This window comes from Nerophis lumbriciformis, linkage group LG13 (genome assembly GCF_033978685.3).
Source record: "Nerophis lumbriciformis linkage group LG13, RoL_Nlum_v2.1, whole genome shotgun sequence".
Classification (NCBI taxonomy): domain Eukaryota; kingdom Metazoa; phylum Chordata; class Actinopteri; order Syngnathiformes; family Syngnathidae; genus Nerophis; species Nerophis lumbriciformis.
The window spans coordinates 1,460,241-1,479,536 of NC_084560.2; the positions used below are offsets into that span (position 1 = coordinate 1,460,241).

At 41.2% G+C, this 19,296-nt stretch overlaps 1 protein-coding gene across 3 annotated transcripts in view; it reads right to left on the reverse strand.

Moving 5' to 3' along the window:
* Positions 1-268: 268 nt before the first annotated feature.
* ptprna (protein tyrosine phosphatase receptor type Na) overlaps positions 269-19,296 on the reverse strand; it is a 94,851-nt gene continuing 75,823 nt past the window's right edge. For all 3 annotated transcript variants that reach the window (XM_061971816.1, XM_061971815.1, XM_061971814.1), the window contains exons 20-24: positions 16,885-17,051; positions 10,548-10,601; positions 4,966-5,030; positions 701-774; positions 269-640 (exon numbers count right to left, since the gene is read on the reverse strand). In XM_061971816.1, coding sequence (XP_061827800.1) covers positions 569-640; positions 701-774; positions 4,966-5,030; positions 10,548-10,601; positions 16,885-17,051 — 432 coding nt within the window. In that variant the 3' untranslated portion in view covers positions 269-568. The remainder of the gene's footprint in view (positions 641-700; positions 775-4,965; positions 5,031-10,547; positions 10,602-16,884; positions 17,052-19,296) is intronic.

The window sequence follows — 19,296 nt, forward strand, 5'->3', positions numbered from 1 at the left end:
TGCATTTTGGTAGTTTGGTGATTGATGTTGAATAAACCATATCCTACCTTCACGCTGTCGTCCGGAGCCGTCCATTGTTGCATTGAGAGAACGAACCGCAGCAAGCGTAAACCTCTCCATGACAGTAACAAGGTTGTAAACTTATTTATAATTATTGAATAGGTTAAAAAATCTGCTAAATCATTGTTAATGTTTGAGCGGGCCCCGGGTTCCTGTGTAGTGGACGTGTAGTGCTGCTCGACTAAGCTACTGAAAAAAGACTCAAAAATAATTTTTGCTGCGTCACATCACAACATTTATTTCTCAAGTCAAAAATACATTTTTTATAGCCATTTTATCTTTTTGCTACATGAAATAAATCTGGGAGGAGTATTTACATGAATGATGTTCAAAGTACTCCAGGGACACAAACATGGACACAATCCCAACTTGACAACCCACACAAGACAAAAAAGCAAAGTTGTGTCTCTTTTACGGCTTGTGACCTTTTGACACGTTTATTCAGGTTGGGGCCAAACATTTAACAGATGAAAATGTAAATGATAAGGTGTGGCGTTCAAGTGACGATTCACTGCGGCAAAGCCTTCAAGATGGCGTTCACCTCCTCGGCCACGGCTGTCAGCGCAAACTCAAACTGGTCCTGAGTGGGAGAAGACACCATGAGAAGGAGATCTGGATTGGCACCTACTGGTACTGGTACCTTGGTGCGGACAAGGCCCGGTCTCTGGTCTCTGATGTGCTCCAGTGTGGCAGCAATGTCGATCTCCTTCACGCCTAAAAACAGCAGCAGCAATATTTCATCACATTTCATATTTCATCACATTTACACCGCATGATTCTGACAAAGGTCAGAACGCATGTCCGGCCCCTAGCACGTCATGGGGGCCCAAAGAGGAAAACACTCAACTGTGCCAGACTCTCCAGCATCGACAACTTCAGTCGCTCCCTAGCTGAGAAGCTGGAAAACATTGAGCGGCTGATCACCTCAGAGTATGGATGAGAAGTGGACCTCTCTACCCACCATCCTCTTTGACACTGCAGCCCGAGCCATTGGTTTCAAAACCAAGAAACACCAGGACTGGTTTGACCAGAATGCTGGAGAGATCTCCACCCTCCTGGACAGAATGCATAAGGCACACAGAGCCACCCTGAACAACCCACAATCCCAATCCCATAAAAAGCAATGGCAAGCCCTTCTTTCTGAGGCCCAAACAACTCTCAGAAAACTGCAAGATGAGTGGTGGATCTCAAAGGCCAATGAAATCCATGTCTCACGCTGATAGAAATGACATGCACAGTTTCAGATGCAGTGAAAACCATCTACGGCCCCAGAAACTTCTCCCTGGCACCTGTTAGATCTGCTGATGGAACATCTCTAAATCAAGGATCAGGCTATGATAGTGGAGCGGTGGGCTGAACATTTTAACACCGTGCTCAACCAGCCCACCCCAGTGGACCCAACTGTCCTTGCAGAGCTCCCTGAACATCCTAGCTTGCCAGATCTCGACCTCCCCCCAACCTTCAAAGAAATCCTGCATGCGGTCAAAACCCTGAAAAACAATAAATCCCCTGGACCTGACAGCATCCCGGCTGAACTTCTCAAGGATGGAGGCTACCTCTGAACATTGACACTGCATCTCTACATGTCAGAGGTGTGGAGACGAGAGTGTGTCCTGCAACAGTGGAAAGATGCCAACATTGTGACCATCTACAAGAACAAAGGAGACACATCCATCTGCTCTAATAGTAAGGGTATCTCTCTGTTGGCCATTGCTGGAAAAGTCCTTGCCATGGTCATGCTCCTCAGACTCATCCCCGCAATATCAGAACGGGTCACCCCAGAGTCGCAGTGTGGTTTTCGGAAGGACAGGGGGACAGTTGACATGATCTTTGTGACACGTCAGCTCCAAGAGAAATGCCGGGAGCAGCACAAGGACTTGTTCATTGCCTTTGTTGACCATTCAAAGGCATTTGACACAGTGAACAGGGACCTACTGTGGCAAGTCCTGAAGAGATTCGGGTGCCCACCCAAGTTTCTCACCATCCTTGCGCAGTTCCATTCTGGGATGATGGCCCGAGTGGTAGTGGGAAGACACAGCTCAGAGCACTTTGGTGTGAAAACTGGAGTGAGGCAGGGCTGTGTGCTGGCTCCAGTTCTCTTCGACATCCTACTCGTCTGTGTCACAACACTGCTACGCAGGAGGAACAGGCTGGAGTTACCATAGACTTCAAGGCTTGATGGTAGCCTGTTTAACAATAGGAGGCTACAGGCTGACCTCGGAGACCATCATTGAGCTGCAATACGCCGATGACTGTGCCCTGGTTGCCCATACACCAGAGGCTCTGCAAAACATCCTCTCTGCAGTTGTAAGTGCATATACCAGACTGGGACTGACAATCAGAAGACAGAGATACTCTGTCAGTCCAGTGCTGACCTCCCACAATAACCCTCACAGCAGTGGGGTAACAGCTGCTCACGGTGCCCACCTTCAAATACCTGGGGAGCATAATGTCTGACACCTGCTCAATGGATGACTAGATCCAGAACCGCCTCAAGCAAGCATCTGCATCTTTTGGTCGTCTAAAGAGAAGGGTTTTTCAGAACAGCAACTTCAAACTCCACACCAAAGTGCTGGTCTACAGAGCAGTATGCATCACTGCGTTACTGTACGGATGTGAGGCATGGACTATTGAGAAGCCTGGAGACTTTCCATGTAAGATGTCTCCAGAAGATCCTTGGCATCACATGGAAGGACAGAGTGCCGCACACAGAAGTGCTAGAGAGGGCAAGCAGCTGCAGCGTGGAGTCCATCATGACCCAACATCAACTCAGGTGGTTGGGGCATGTCATCCGAATGCCCAGCCATAGACTCCCACGCAGAATCCTCTATGGTCAGTTACACCTAGGCCAACGCAGTGCTGGTGGGCAGAAGAAGCGGTTCAAAGAATGAAAACCACCCTGGAGAGATGCCAGATCAACACCTCTTCACTGAAGGAACTTGCTTCCTGCCGAGACCTCTGGCGCTCCCACTCCTCACAGGGAGTGGATTACAGGTAAAAGCCAGTAAATTAGAATATTTTGAAAAACTTGATTTATTTCAGTAATTGCATTCAAAAGGTGTAACTTGTACATTATATTTATTCATTGCACACAGACTGATGCATTCAAATGTTTATTTCATTTAATTTTGATGATTTGAAGTGGCAACAAATGAAAATCCAAAATTCCGTGTGTCACAAAATTAGAATATTACTTAAGGCTAATACAAAAAAGGGATTTTTAGAAATGTTGGCCAACTGAAAAGTATGAAAATGAAAAATATGAGCATGTACAATACTCAATACTTGGTTGGAGCTCCTTTTGCCTCAATTACTGCGTTAATGCGGCGTGGCATGGAGTCGATGAGTTTCTGGCACTGCTCAGGTGTTATGAGAGCCCAGGTTGCTCTGATAGTGGCCTTCAACTCTTCTGCGTTTTTGGGGCTGGCATTCTGCATCTTCCTTTTCACAATACCCCACAGATTTTCTATGGGGCTAAGGTCAGGGGAGTTGGCGGGCCAATTTAGAACAGAAATACCATGGTCCGTAAACCAGGCACGGGTAGATTTTGCGCTGTGTGCAGGCGCCAAGTCCTGTTGGAACTTGAAATCTCCATCTCCATAGAGCAGGTCAGCAGCAGGAAGCATGAAGTGCTCTAAAACTTGCTGGTAGACGGCTGCGTTGACCCTGGATCTCAGGAAACAGAGTGGACCGACACCAGCAGATGACATGGCACCCCAAACCATCACTGATGGTGGAAACTTTACACTAGACTTCAGGCAACGTGGATCCTGTGCCTCTCCTGTCTTCCTCCAGACTCTGGGACCTCGATTTCCAAAGGAAATGCAAAATTTGCATGGTTGGGTGATGGTTTGGGGTGCCATGTCATCTGCTGGTGTCGGTCCACTCTGTTTCCTGAGATCCAGGGTCAACGCAGCCGTCTACCAGCAAGTTTTAGAGCACTTCATGCTTCCTGCTGCTGACCTGCTCTATGGAGATGGAGATTTCAAGTTCCAACAGGACTTGGCGCCTGCACACAGCGCAAAATCTACCCGTGCCTGGTTTACGGACCATGGTATTTCTGTTCTAAATTGGCCCGCCAACTCCCCTGACCTTAGCCCCATAGAAAATCTGTGGGGTATTGTGAAAAGGAAGATGCAGAATGCCAGACCCAAAAACGCAGAAGAGTTGAAGGCCACTATCAGAGCAACCTGGGCTCTCATAACACCTGAGCAGTGCCAGAAACTCATCGACTCCATGCCACGCCGCATTAACGCAGTAATTGAGGCAAAAGGAGCTCCAACCAAGTATTGAGTATTGTACATGCTCATATTTTTCATTTTCATACTTTTCAGTTGGCCAACATTTCTAAAAATCCCTTTTTTGTATTAGCCTTAAGTAATATTCTAATTTTGTGACACACGGAATTTTGGATTTTCATTTGTTGCCACTTCAAATCATCAAAATTAAATGAAATAAACATTTGAATGCATCAGTCTGTGTGCAATGAATAAATATAATGTACAAGTTACACCTTTTGAATGCAATTACTGAAATAAATCAAGTTTTTCAAAACATTCTAATTTACTGGCTTTTACCTGTATATGGAGGAACAGCGCACACAACACCGTGCGAAGAGGCATGCTCACCAACCCCACCCCGCTTCACTTGCCCGGTCTCTAACCACATCTGTGGATCCAGCCAAGCCACCCCTGCTCCCACCAGCACCCGCTTCACTTTCCCGGTCTCTAACCACATCTGTGGATCCAGGATCGGACTGTTTAGACGTCAACAGACTCACAAATAAAAGAAGATGGTCATCATCAAATCGATGGACAACCATAAACAAGTAAGTGTGTGTGTGTGTGTGTGTGTGTGTGTGTGTGTGTGTGTGTGTGTGTGTGTGTGTGTGTGTGTGAGACTCACATTTGGCCATGCGGTTGAGCACCATGTCAATGAGGATGTAAGTGCCAGTCCTGCCAGTGCCGTCGCTGTGGTTAGCACACAACACACAACATGTGTTACATACAGTAAAAGTACAGTTGTATGCTTCCTCTCATTCCTGTGAGAATCCTGCCTATGACTGACGCATTTAGGTGTGGGACTCGTCTTTGTCTTATCAGGTCGGTAGCGCATTCTTCATGTATTCTACACTCACGCTTTAAAGGGGAACTGCACTTTTTTTTTGAGGATTTTGCCTGTCGTTCACAATCTTTATGAGAGACAAGAACACACTTTTTTTAAAGGATTTTAAAAATGAGAAAATCGAGAATCGATTCGGAATCAAATTGTCACCCCAGGAATCGGATTGAATTGTTAGGTGCCCAGAGATTCAACCCCTTAAAGTAAATGCTGTAGAGATGCGCGGATAGGCAAATATTTCATCCGCAACCGCATCAGAAAGTCGTCAACCATCCGCCATCCACCCGATGTAACGTTTGAATAGAACTGCATCCGCCCGCCATCCGCCCGCACCCGCCCGTTATATCTAATATAGACGATGCAAGGCATTAGTGAGGCACCTGCCAACTACTCCGGTTTTCCCGTAATTCGTACGGTTTTCATCAACCTATTCCGGGTTACGGGTGCAGTGATATAAAATACGGTTTTTCATTAATTAAAAAAAAAAAACTACGCGAATTGCACCTTGTGCAGACAAGATTTTTCGATCGGACACGGAGGAATTAGCGATGTAAAAGACCACGTTGGGACAAAAAAACACAAGTCTAATGCGGTTGCTAGCGATACAAGTGGAAAACTTTCAACGTTTTTCGTCGCCCAAACAGATTCTTTGGATGTGATGAATGCCGAAGTTTTATTTACGGAGGCAATAATTGAGCATGGACTTCCAATCGCACTGGCTGATCACATGGGACAGTTAAATGTTTGTAATGCAACCTTTAAAAATCATTACGCGGTGATCGCGGTCCCAAAAATAAACTTTTCTTGCATGATAATGTCCAGAAAAACTCGCTTTATATTACTATAGAGTCCTTTTAACGAATGAGTTTGATGGTTTATCACAAACCTTAAATGAAAGAAGTCCTTTGTTCGCACCATGCACCATGTTCGATGTCCCGGTTTTATGACTGTCGTAGACGTACACAGCGTCGCAGCTCTTGCAACTCACGTAGCCAGCATTGCTGTCATCCTGATTTACAACCTCATAAAAACGAGTCCACGCTGAACTTTTCTGGCCTTTTTTTCCCCTGGTCTTTAGTATTCCCTTTTTTTAGTTTGTCGCGTACCACGTTTGCTGCCGGTGTTGCCATTTTTTCTTTTCTTCTTCTGATGTGGCGTGCTGCAGGTGCCTGCTGATAAATAATTGCCTGTTTCAAAGAGTGCTGCTCGTTTTTCGTATGTGGCTAATAGAGATGCGCGGTTTGCGGACACAACCGCGGAGTCCGCAGATTATCCGCGGATCGGGCGGATGAAATTAAAAAAACTAAGATTTTATCCACTCGCGGGTCGGGTCGGGCGGATTAATTTTTTTTTTTTTTTTTTTTTTTGCGGGTGGCAGTTAAACCAATTCGGTACATAGTTAAATGTTGTTACCCACATACGAAAAACGAGCAGGCACCTGCAGCATATGCCACAACAGAAGAAGAAAAAAGAAAAGAGATGGACACTTTTACGGAGCGGAGAAGGGACGCCTCGCCGGGGTCCGGGACCGAGGCCCCTTCCCCCGAGAGGGCCCCACCGGGAGCCGTAGCTGAGGCGATCCGCGAGAAGGGCCCGACGCACGTCCAGGGTCACTACCGCGCCCACCGCACCGACACCCCGCCTCGTCCGCTTTCGCCGCGGCCGGCGTCACGCGCAGCAGGTAAGCAGCTTACCTGCCCGCCACCCCCGTGGCCGGGGGCTCGTAACATGGGTCACTCCGCGCGCTCCGCCCGCGCAGCTTACCTGCTTGCCACCCCTGTGGCCGGGGGCGCGTAACAGGGGTCACTCCGCGCGTAGTGCGCTCATGAAAGGGGTGGGGCTCACCCTGGTTGATATAGAGAGCAGGACGGTGGCCATGGAAGTTGGAACCCGCTAAGGAGTGTGTAACAACCCACCTGCCGAATCAACTAGCCCTGAAAATGAATGGCGCTGGAGCGTGGGCCCATATCTGGCCGTCGCCGGCAGCGAGACGCGCTTGGAGGTGCGCTCAGCGCGGCTCCCATATGATTGCGCACTGGTGTGCGTCTGGGTCGTGACAGCGTGGCACGTGAATGTCTGTGCTGCATTGGATCAGTCTCCTTTCTTTAACAGGCAAAAGCTTTATAACCTCACCATACCTGCCAACTTTTAAATCAGAAAAACCTAGTAGCCAGGGTCCAAGGGCCGCAGGCCCCGGTAGGTCCAGGACAAAGTCCTGGTGGAGGGTTCAGGGCTTCGCCCCCCGACGCAAAATGACTATTAGCATTCAGACAGGTTAAAATGTTGCTAAAACCATCACTTTTCTATCAGTCACAGTGACTTTTCAAAACAAAAATATTACAGCAAAAATCATATGGGTTGATTGACATGTTTATTCTGTAAGCTAACTTCAATAGTTTGAAATTATTTTGACAGTTAATGCCAGTTATCCTGTCAACCTTTCACAAGACTTCAATTTGTTAATTGAAAGTATAAATAGTATAAACACTTTTTACAGTATGTCGTGCTGTGAAATACAGCCGACAGGATTGTGCATGCATGGTGCAGGAGAACAAAGGACTTCTTTTATTTAAGGTTTGTGATAAACCATCAAACTCATTCGTTAAAAGGACTCTATAGTAATATAAAGCGAATTTTTCTGGACATTATCATGCAAGAAAAGTTTATTTTTGGGACCGCGATCACCGCGTAATGATTTTTAAAGGTTGCATTACAAACATTTAACTGTCCCATGTGATCAGCCAGTGCGATTGGAAGTCCATGCTCAATTATTGCCTCCGTAAATAAAACTTCGGCATTTATCACATCCAAAGAATCTGTTTGGGCGACGAAAAACGTTGAAAGTTTTCCACTTGTATCGCTAGCAACGGCATTAGACTTGTGTTTTTTTGTCCCAACGTGGTCTTTTACATCGCTAATTCCTCCGTGTCCGATCGAAAAATCTTGTCTGCACAAGGTGCAATTCGCGTAGTTTTCACCCTTTTTTTTATTTTTTTATTAATATTAGATATATAACAACGGGCGGATGGTGGGCGGGTGCAGTTCTGATCAAACGTTACATCGGGTGGATGGCGGATGGTTGACGACTTTCTGACGCGGTTGCGGATGAAATAATTGCCTATCCGCGCATCTCTAGTGGCTAACAACATTTAACTATGTATATATATTTCCCAATTGGTTTAACTGCCACCCGCAAAAAAAAAAAAAATTAAATAAAAAATATCTCATTAATCCGCCCGACCCGACCCGCGGCGCGGAGAAAATCTTATTTATTTAAATTTCATCCGCCCGATCCGCGGATAATCCGCCGAATCCGCGGTTGTGTCCGCAAACCGCGCATCTCCAAAATGCTGCTAAAAACTGTTTTTTTTTATGCAGACTTTGAAGGAAATGGGCAGGTGTACCTAATGTTGTGACCGGGTGAATCTATAAAATGTTTATTTTTGACAATTTCTGGGGAAAAAAATATAGTGGTGACCAGGGCCGGCCCGTGGCATAGGCCGTATAGGCAAATGCTAAGGGCGCCGTCCATCAGGGGGCGCCACGCCAGTGCCACAAATGTTGGAGGAAAAAAAAAAAAAAAAAGTTGTTACTATTATTTCTAAATACAAAAAATAATCCCACGTTAATTAAAATGCAAAGTAAAGCCTATTTAATAGAAATATTATTTGTTACAACATTACGCCCCCCCCTCCCCCCGCACGGTGCGCCCCCTCCCTTCCCGTATCATGACTCTTTTTGGACGTCACCACATCAAAAAATCAACACAAGATGTCAAAACTGTCAGGTGCCCAGGGAAGAAAAAAGAGAAAAGAAGAGGAGGAGAAACGAGAAAAAGACAGAGGTAGCAGGTAGGTAACGTTAGCCTACATGAAATTATTTGTCCGTTACAGAATGTGATAGTAACCTGGCTTTTTAGCATTAAGCTAATGTTACATGATTCGGCAATTGCTAATCAATAAATAGCTAGTTCTGTTTTAACGTCGGGTTAATATTGTGGAGGGGGCTAAATTGTTATGGAAAATAATAATGTAACGTTAGGTAATTACAGTACTCCCACCTTACATTCCTCAGGGACATTTGTATTAGATCTTTTAAGCAGGTGTTTTTTGTTTACATTGTTATTGCCTTCTGGTTAGCTAATGTTTGCCCTGCAGGTAATCGTCACTTTTCCACCCCTTTATATATTAGGTATAGTTGCAAGTAAAAAAAAAGGTCAAAGACAAAGCTATTCGGGTTCTTGTGAGTATATACACTTCACTGCCGATGTGGGGGGGGGGGGGCGCCACCTAAAATCTTGCCTAGGGCGCCAGATTGGTTAGGACGACATCAAGATATATATTTGAACATGGTACATTTTTAAAAGTACAATAGTACAATAATAATTATTTATAATGCACTTTTCGTTTGACATCAAATCTCAAAGTGCTAAATATCAATAGACGTAACAAATAAAAGAAGAATTGGATACAAGTCTGAATACTTTTGGAGAGGGTGGGGCGTGGTTTCATTTGCAGTCTGGGAACGCCTCACAGGCGGCACAAAAAATGAATGAATGAATGAATCGTTTGTCCACCGAGACATGCGTCGCACATTTGGCTCCATCCAAAGGTTTGCAAACTGAGACGTTCCCAAATTTGTAAATGGAGGTTGCACCGTATACTAACGCTGCCTGAGGCTCAGCCAATCAGTGGCCACGATACTGAACAGCGCGCCAATTCTTCTTTTCACTTGATTTAGACATTTGTGTGCTTACTTTAGACCAGGAGTGTCCAATATATATATATATATATATATATATATATATATATATATATATATATATGATTACATAGTATTATAATAATATAATAGTTATATAATTAATAATATAATTGGATATTAAGAGTATGTGAAAGTTGGACCTTGTTTACTTCCGTGACGACCTGCTTAAAGTTTTGTAATCAATCAAACATATCAGGCAGCTAAAATGTGCCAAACATGGATAAGTGCATTTTGCATTTTTCCCATCATGCATTGTAATGGGTGTAGTTTATGCTGATTGTGGATCAATGAGCACGATGTGTTGTGTGTGTGACCGTGTTTGTTGATGTTTTTGTGCTGGTTATTATTTTCTTTTTTTTTTTTGCACCATGACTAGGGAAGGTTGTTTGGATAGGGCCATACAAGTAATGTTAATATAATGGCCACCCCACTTGAGCTACTTTTGCTGGGGACAAGATGGCAGACACCAAATTGCTTATTAGACTGGTGTGACTCGCGGGCCAAATTTATAGACATTGTTTGAATACGGCTCATTTAGGCCCAAGACATTGAAGAATGAAAAAGTAGTTTGATGAGGATTTTCTGGTGAAAAGTGATGTTACCTGCAGTGGACTATGATTGGACAGGAGCGTCCTCGGTAGCATTTGTTCACCTTCCTGAAAAGCAGAAGCCAGAGCAAATAGGAGCAGGAGAGAAAAAGTCAACATGAAAAGAATAGACTTTAACAAGGGGATGTGATGGAATGGCGGGACATGAAGGAGGCGGGACTTAAGGGAGAAGATGTGGTCCCTCCTGCAGTAGCCAGTCACACCTGCCAATGCTCATTTTTGTGACTATGCAACTGGAGGCAGAGTACTAGCTGCAAACCACAAAAATGACACTGGGAGATGCTGGAGTGTCCACTGGGACAGAGGGAGGGAGAGAGAGAGGGAGTGGGCGGGCGAGCGAGCGATGGACGACACAGATAATAATGAAGCTGTCCATCTTGACCATGGACCAGTCTTTTCAGCCACGTGGAAGCATGGACATTGTTGTATTTCCATAAAGAAATCCACAGAGGCGCAACAATTCAGAGTTATAAAAGCATGTTGCTTAAACGCTCATGCTAATTAGCTCGTGGCCAACCACTCCAAAGCAGCAGGTGATTTTTTTTCAGATTGGAACAAGAATGTAACATATTTAGTCAAAATAACAATATTTAGTCAAAATAACAATATTTAGTCAAAATAATAATACTTAGTCAAAATAACAATAGTTAGTCAAAATAACAATATTTAGTAAAATAACATATTTAGTCAAAATAACAATACTTAGTCAAAATAACAATATTTAGTCAAAATAACATTTAGTAAAAATAATATTTAGTCAAAATAACATACTTAGTCAAAATAACAATATTTAGTCAAAATAACATATTTAGTCAAAATAACAATATTTAGTCAAAATAATAATACTTAGTCATAATAACAATAGTTAGTCAAAATAACAATATTTAGTCAAAATAACATATTTAGTCAAAATAACAATATTTAGTCAAAATAACAATATATAGTCAAAATAACAATACTTAGTCAAAATAACAATATTTAGTCAAAATAACATTTAGTAAAAATAATATTTAGTCAAAATAACATAGTCAAAATAACAATATTTAGTCAAAATAACATATTTAGTCAAAATAACATATTTAGTCAAAATAACAATATTTAGTCAAAATAACATTTGGTCAAAATAATATTTAGTCAAAATAACATACTTAGTCAAAATAACAACATTTAGTCAAAATAACATTTAGTCAAAATAACAATATTTAGTCAAAATAACAATACTTAGTCAAAATAACAATATTTAGTCTAAATAACAATATTTAGTCTAAATAACAATACTTAGTCAAAATAACATATTTAGTCAAAATAACATTTAGTCAAAATAATATTTAGTCAAAATAATATTTAGTCAAAATAACAACATTTAGTCAAAATAACATTTAGTCAAAATAACATTTAGTAAAAATAACATACTTAGTCAAAATAACAATATTTAGTCAAAATAACATATTTAGTCAAAATAACAATATTTAGTCAAAATAAAATTTGGTCAAAATAATATTTAGTCAAAATAACATACTTAGTCAAAATAACAATATTTAGTCAAATAACATATTTAGTCAAAATAACATTTAGTCAAAATAATATTTAGTCAAAATAACATACTTAGTCAAAATAACAACATTTAGTCAAAATAACATTTAGTCAAAATAACAATATTTAGTCAAAATAACAATACTTAGTCAAAATAACAATATTTAGTCAAAATAACATTTAGTAAAAATAATATTTAGTCAAAATAACATACTTAGTCAAAATAACAATATTTAGTCAAAATAACATATTTAGTCAAAATAACAATATTTAGTCAAAATAACATTTGGTCAAAATAATATTTAGTCAAAATAACATACTTAGTCAAAATAACAACATTTAGTCAAAATAACATTTAGTCAAAATAACAATATTTAGTCAAAATAACAATACTTAGTCAAAATAACAATATTTAGTCTAAATAACAATATTTAGTCTAAATAACAATACTTAGTCAAAATAACATATTTAGTCAAAATAACAATATTTAGTCAAAATAACATTTAGTCAAAATAACAATATTTAGTCAAAATAACAATACCTAGTCAAAATAACAATATTTAGTCAAAATAACATTTAGTCAAAATAATATTTAGTTAAAATAACATATTTAGTCAAAATAACAATATTTAGTCAAAATAACATTTAGTCAAAATAATATTTAGTCAAAATAACAATATTTAGTCAAAATTAACAATATTCAGTCAAAATAATATTTAGTCAAAATAACATTTAGTAAAAATAACATCCATCCATCCATTTTCTACCGCTTGTCCCTTTTGGGGTCGCGGGGGGTGCTGGAGCCTATCTCAGCTGCATTTGGGCGGAAGGCGGGGTACACCCTGGACAAGTCACCACCTCATACTTTATGTGGAATATTGCTGTGTTGATGTACTTTATGTGGAATATTGTTGTGTTGATGTACTTTATGTGAAATATTGTTGTGTTGAGGTACTTTATGTGGAATATTGTTGTGTGGATGTGCTTTATGTGAAATATTGTTGTGTTGATGTGCTTTATGTGGAATATTGTTATGTTGATGTACTTCATGTGGAATATTGTTGTGTTGATGTACTTTATGTGGAATATTGTTATGTTGATGTACTTTATGTGGAATATTGTTGTGTTGATGTGCTTTATGTGGAATATTGTTGTGTTGATGTGCTTTATGTGGAATATTGTTGTGTTGATGTGCTTTATGTGAAATATTGTTGTGTTGATGTACTTTTTGTGGACTATTGTTGTGTTGATGTACTTTATGCGGAATATTGTTGTGTTGATGTACTTAATGTGGAATATTTTTGTGTTGATGTACTTTATGTGGAATATTGTTGTGTTGGTGTACTTTGTGTGGAATATTGTTGTGTTGATGTGCTTTATGTGGAATGTTGTTGTGTTGATGTGCTTTATGTGGAATATTGTTGTGTTGATGTGCTTTATGTGGAATATTGTTGTGTTGATGTGTTTTATGTGGAATATTGTTGTGTTGATGTACTTTATGTGGAATATTGTTGTGTTGATGTACTTTATGTGGAATGTTGTTGTGTTAATGTACATTTATGTGGAATATCGTTGTGTTGATGTGCTTTATGTGGAATGTTGTTGTGTTGATGTGCTTTATGTGGACTATTGTTGTGTTGATGTGCTTTATGTGGAATATTGTTGTGTTGGTGTGCTTTATGTGCAATATTGTTGTGTTGGTGTGCTTTATGTGGAATATTGTTGTGTTGATGTACTTTATGTGGAATATTGTTGTGTTGATGTGCTTTATGTGGAATATTGTTGTGTTGATGTGCTTTATGTGCAATATTGTTGTGTTGGTGTGCTTTATGTGGAATATTGTTGTGTTGATGTACTTTATGTGGAATATTGTTGTGTTGACGTGCTTTATGTGGAATATTGTTGTGTTGATGTGCTTTATGTGCAATATTGTTGTGTTGGTGTGCTTTATGTGGAATATTGTTGTGTTGATGTACTTTATGTGGAATATTGTTGTGTTGACGTGCTTTATGTGGAATATTGTTGTGTTGATGTGCTTTATGTGGAATATTGTTGTGTTGATGTACTTTATGTGGAATATTGTTGTGTTGATGTACTTTGTGTGGAATATTGTTGTGTTGATGTGCTTTATGTGGAATGTTGTTGTGTTGATGTGCTTTATGTGGAATATTGTTGTGTTGATGTGCTTTATGTGGAATATTGTTGTGTTGATGTGTTTTATGTGGAATATTGTTGTGTTGATGTACTTTATGTGGAATATTGTTGTGTTGATGTACTTTATGTGGAATGTTGTTGTGTTAATGTACATTTATGTGGAATATCGTTGTGTTGATGTGCTTTATGTGGAATGTTGTTGTGTTGATGTGCTTTATGTGGACTATTGTTGTGTTGATGTGCTTTATGTGGAATATTGTTGTGTTGGTGTGCTTTATGTGCAATATTGTTGTGTTGGTGTGCTTTATGTGGAATATTGTTGTGTTGATGTACTTTATGTGGAATATTGTTGTGTTGATGTGCTTTATGTGGAATATTGTTGTGTTGATGTGCTTTATGTGCAATATTGTTGTGTTGGTGTGCTTTATGTGGAATATTGTTGTGTTGATGTACTTTATGTGGAATATTGTTGTGTTGACGTGCTTTATGTGGAATATTGTTGTGTTGATGTGCTTTATGTGCAATATTGTTGTGTTGGTGTGCTTTATGTGGAATATTGTTGTGTTGATGTACTTTATGTGGAATATTGTTGTGTTGACGTGCTTTATGTGGAATATTGTTGTGTTGATGTGCTTTATGTGGAATATTGTTGTGTTGATGTACTTTATGTGGAATATTGTTGTGTTGATGTACTTTGTGTGGAATATTGTTGTGTTGATGTGCTTTATGTGGAATGTTGTTGTGTTGATGTGCTTTATGTGGAATGTTGTTGTGTTGATGTGCTTTATGTGGAATATTGTTGTGTTGATGTGCTTTATGTGGAATATTGTTGTGTTGATGTGTTTTATGTGGAATATTGTTGTGTTGATGTACTTTATGTGGAATATTGTTGTGTTGATGTACTTTATGTGGAATGTTGTTGTGTTAATGTACATTTATGTGGAATATCGTTGTGTTGATGTGCTTTATGTGGAATGTTGTTGTGTTGATGTGCTTTATGTGGACTATTGTTGTGTTGATGTGCTTTATGTGGAATATTGTTGTGTTGGTGTGCTTTATGTGCAATATTGTTGTGTTGGTGTGCTTTATGTGGAATATTGTTGTGTTGATGTACTTTATGTGGAATATTGTTGTGTTGACGTGCTTTATGTGGAATATTGTTGTGTTGATGTGCTTTATGTGCAATATTGTTGTGTTGGTGTGCTTTATGTGGAATATTGTTGTGTTGATGTACTTTATGTGGAATATTGTTGTGTTGACGTGCTTTATGTGGAATATTGTTGTGTTGATGTGCTTTATGTGCAATATTGTTGTGTTGGTGTGCTTTATGTGGAATATTGTTGTGTTGCTGTACTTTATGTGGAATATTGTTGTGTTGACGTGCTTTATGTGGAATATTGTTGTGTTGATGTGCTTTATGTGGAATATTGTTGTGTTGATGTACTTTATGTGGAATATTGTTGTGTTGATGTACTTTGTGTGGAATATTGTTGTGTTGATGTGCTTTATGTGGAATATTGTTGTGTTGATGTACTTTATGTGGAATATTGTTGTGTTGATGTGCTTTATGTGGAATATTGTTGTGTTGATGTGCTTTATGTGGAATGTTGTTGTGTTGATGTGCTTTATGTGGACTATTGTTGTGTTGATGTGCTTTATGTGGAATATTGTTGTGTTGGTGTGCTTTATGTGCAATATTGTTGTGTTGGTGTGCTTTATGTGGAATATTGTTGTGTTGATGTACTTTATGTGGAATATTGTTGTGTTGACGTGCTTTATGTGGAATATTGTTGTGTTGATGTGCTTTATGTGCAATATTGTTGTGTTGGTGTGCTTTATGTGGAATATTGTTGTGTTGATGTACTTTATGTGGAATATTGTTGTGTTGACGTGCTTTATGTGGAATATTGTTGTGTTGATGTGCTTTATGTGCAATATTGTTGTGTTGGTGTGCTTTATGTGGAATATTGTTGTGTTGATGTACTTTATGTGGAATATTGTTGTGTTGACGTGCTTTATGTGGAATATTGTTGTGTTGATGTGCTTTATGTGGAATATTGTTGTGTTGATGTACTTTATGTGGAATATTGTTGTGTTGATGTGCTTTGTGTGGAATATTGTTGTGTTGATGTGCTTTATGTGGAATATTGTTGTGTTGATGTACTTTATGCGGAATATTGTTGTGTGGATGTGCTTTATGTGGAATGCTGTCTTGTTGATGTACTTTATGTGGAATAATGTTGTGTTGATGTGCTTTATGTGGAATATTGTTGTGTTGATGTGCTTTATGTGGAATATTGTTGTGTTGATGTGCTTTATTTGGAATATTGTTGTGTTGATGTGCTTTATGTGGAATATTGTTGTGTTGATGTGCTTTATGTGGAATATTGTTGTGTTGATGTGCTTTATGTGGAATATTGTTGTGTTGATGTACTTTATGTGGAATGCTGTCTTGTTGATGTACTTTATGTGGAATAATGTTGTGTTGATGTGCTTTATGTGGAATATTGTTGTGTTGATGTGCTTTATGTGGAATATTGTTGTGTTGATGTGCTTTATTTGGAATATTGTTGTGTTGATGTGCTTTATGTGGAATATTGTTGTGTTGATGTACTTTATGTGGAATATTGTTGTTGTTTCCCACCTGCGGAAGTCCAGCAGGGGGCGTGTGGAGGTGGGTATGCCGTCAGCTGGCCAGCTCAGGAAGTGGAATTGGGTCAGGGTTCTAGTTTCTTGTGTCTGCAGGTTCTTGAGGTAGAAGCTGCGCACCAGGAAGTCCTTGCACCAGATATGCTCTGACACCAGGTTGACCTGGAGGAGGAATAACCGGACGGGAAGGTCAGAACAACTGACTCAAGTCTCACTTTGCACTCTCACACACATTTTGAATCGTCCAATCAGCAGCCAGGGCACATTCACGGCCTCACAGACGGCCAACAATCATAGAACTCTTTAAAAGTGCTCAAGTATCTTCTAACTGGTCTTTTATTTGCTATAATTATTATATTACAACTTTTCAACACAGGTTGGAAAAACTCTCTCTGGTTGCAAAAAGCAGTTTTAAAAATGAATTCCTACAAAAATAAATATTTATATTTATTTTATCCAATGAACTCACCAAGATTGGGAGAGTTCTCATAATTGGTGCCGTGACCCGGATTCTTTGACTGGCTTGCCGTGTATTTTTTTTCTGTTTTTTTTAAATTATTATTTAGAATGGAGATGAATAAGAATGGAATGTGAATAAATGTTTTTGTGCAGCCTTAAAGATAAGAACTAGGGTTAGGGTTAGGGTTTGGAATTGCCCACAAACCCTCTACATCCCACTTCAACGGGCCGGCACATCGCTCGCCACCCATTGCTCCGACACTCCTTCACAAGCTGAGAGTACTTTGCGCTCTTCCTCTCATTGGCCTCCTCCATACGGTCCTTCCAAGGCACTGTGAGCTCCAGGAGGATTACCTGCTTGGAGGCCACTGAGGTAAGCACAATATCTGGCCTTAGTGTTGCTTTGGCAACCACGTCAGGGAACTTCAACTGCTTGCCCAGATCAACTGACAGCTCCCAGTCGCGTGCTGTTGCCAACAGACCAGAAGAGGTGTTCCGGGCAGCCGGTGTTGACTTCTCCCCAGCTCTGATGAAAGCGGTGCTCTTCACTGGGCGGAAGCTCTTGCTGTGACTGACTCCCCTGCAGATGGTATCGGCTATGGCTTTCAGGACCTGGTCATGTCGCCAGCGGTACTGCTCTTCACCCAGGGCTTTTGGACAACAGCATAGGATGTGCTCCAAGGTTCCTCTCCTCTGGCAGAGAAAGCACGCTGGTGTCTTCACCTTCCCCCAGGTGAAGAGGTTGGATGGACTTGGCAGCACGTCGTAGACCGCCTGGATCAAGAACTTTATCCGATGGGGTTCTGCTTTCCAGAGCTCGGTCCATGTGACCTTGCGCTCTGCTGCTTGTTCCCATCTGGTCCAGGCTCCCTGTTGCCGCATTCCCGCCATCTGGCAGGCTCGCCTTTCCTCAACTCCTGCTCGCACCTCCTCGAGGATCAGTGACCTCTTCTCTTTCCCCTGCGCCTTATCATAGCAAGGTGTTCTTCTGCTACCTAAGCCAGATCTCCCCTGCGCCACTGTTCCCACCAACACCCTTTGCCGTAGCCTTGCCTCTGCGACATCCACAGCCTCGGAAGCTATCCACTTCTACCCCGTTCTGACTTCAATCCCAGCCTGGGCAACCTTTGGGTCACTGGACTCCCGATATTGTAGGAGCTCCCTGGACCATGTCACCATGAACTCCTCGCTCAGGCTGCTGATGGGGAGCTTCAGCTTGTTATTGTGCCAGTATAGAGCAATGCTGCTCAGGCTTCGCGGCAGTCCCAGCCACCTGCGCAGGAACCTACTGACCCTCATCTCAAAGCCTTCCACCGTTGAAATGGGGACTTCGTAGACCATGAGGGGCCAGAGGATCCGAGGGAGAATCCCGTGCTGGTAAATCCAGGCCTTGAACTTGCCAGGAAGGCCAGACTTGTCCACCACGGTCAACCAGGTCTCCAGGTCTTGGTTGGTCGATTTTGTGGAGGCTGCGTCTCTCAGGCTGCAATTGAACACCTTTCCCAAGCTCTTCACAGGTTCTTCGGTGAGTGATGGTATTTTGGTGGTGCCAAGTGAGAAGCAGAACTTGCCAGTAACCTTCCCTTTCTTTAGCACAAGGGAACTCGACTTGGCCGGCTTGAAGCTCATGCGAGCCCAGGAAATCACCTCCTGAAGGCCAGTCAAGATCCACCTGCAGCCTGGGACAGATGTAGTGGTCACTGTCAGGTCGTCCATGAAGGCTCGGATGGGTGGCTGTCGGACTCCAGACATGGAGAGGGTCCCTTTGCACTGAACTTCCGCAGACTTCACCAGCATGTTCAAGGCGAGTGCAAAGAGGATGACTGAGATTGTACAGCCAGTGATGATCCCATTTTCAAGCCTGTGCCAGTCGGAGGTTGTTTTTCCGGAGGAGACTCTCCGAAGGAGACTCTCATTCTGGCATAGTAGTCCAGAATGAGGTCTCTCA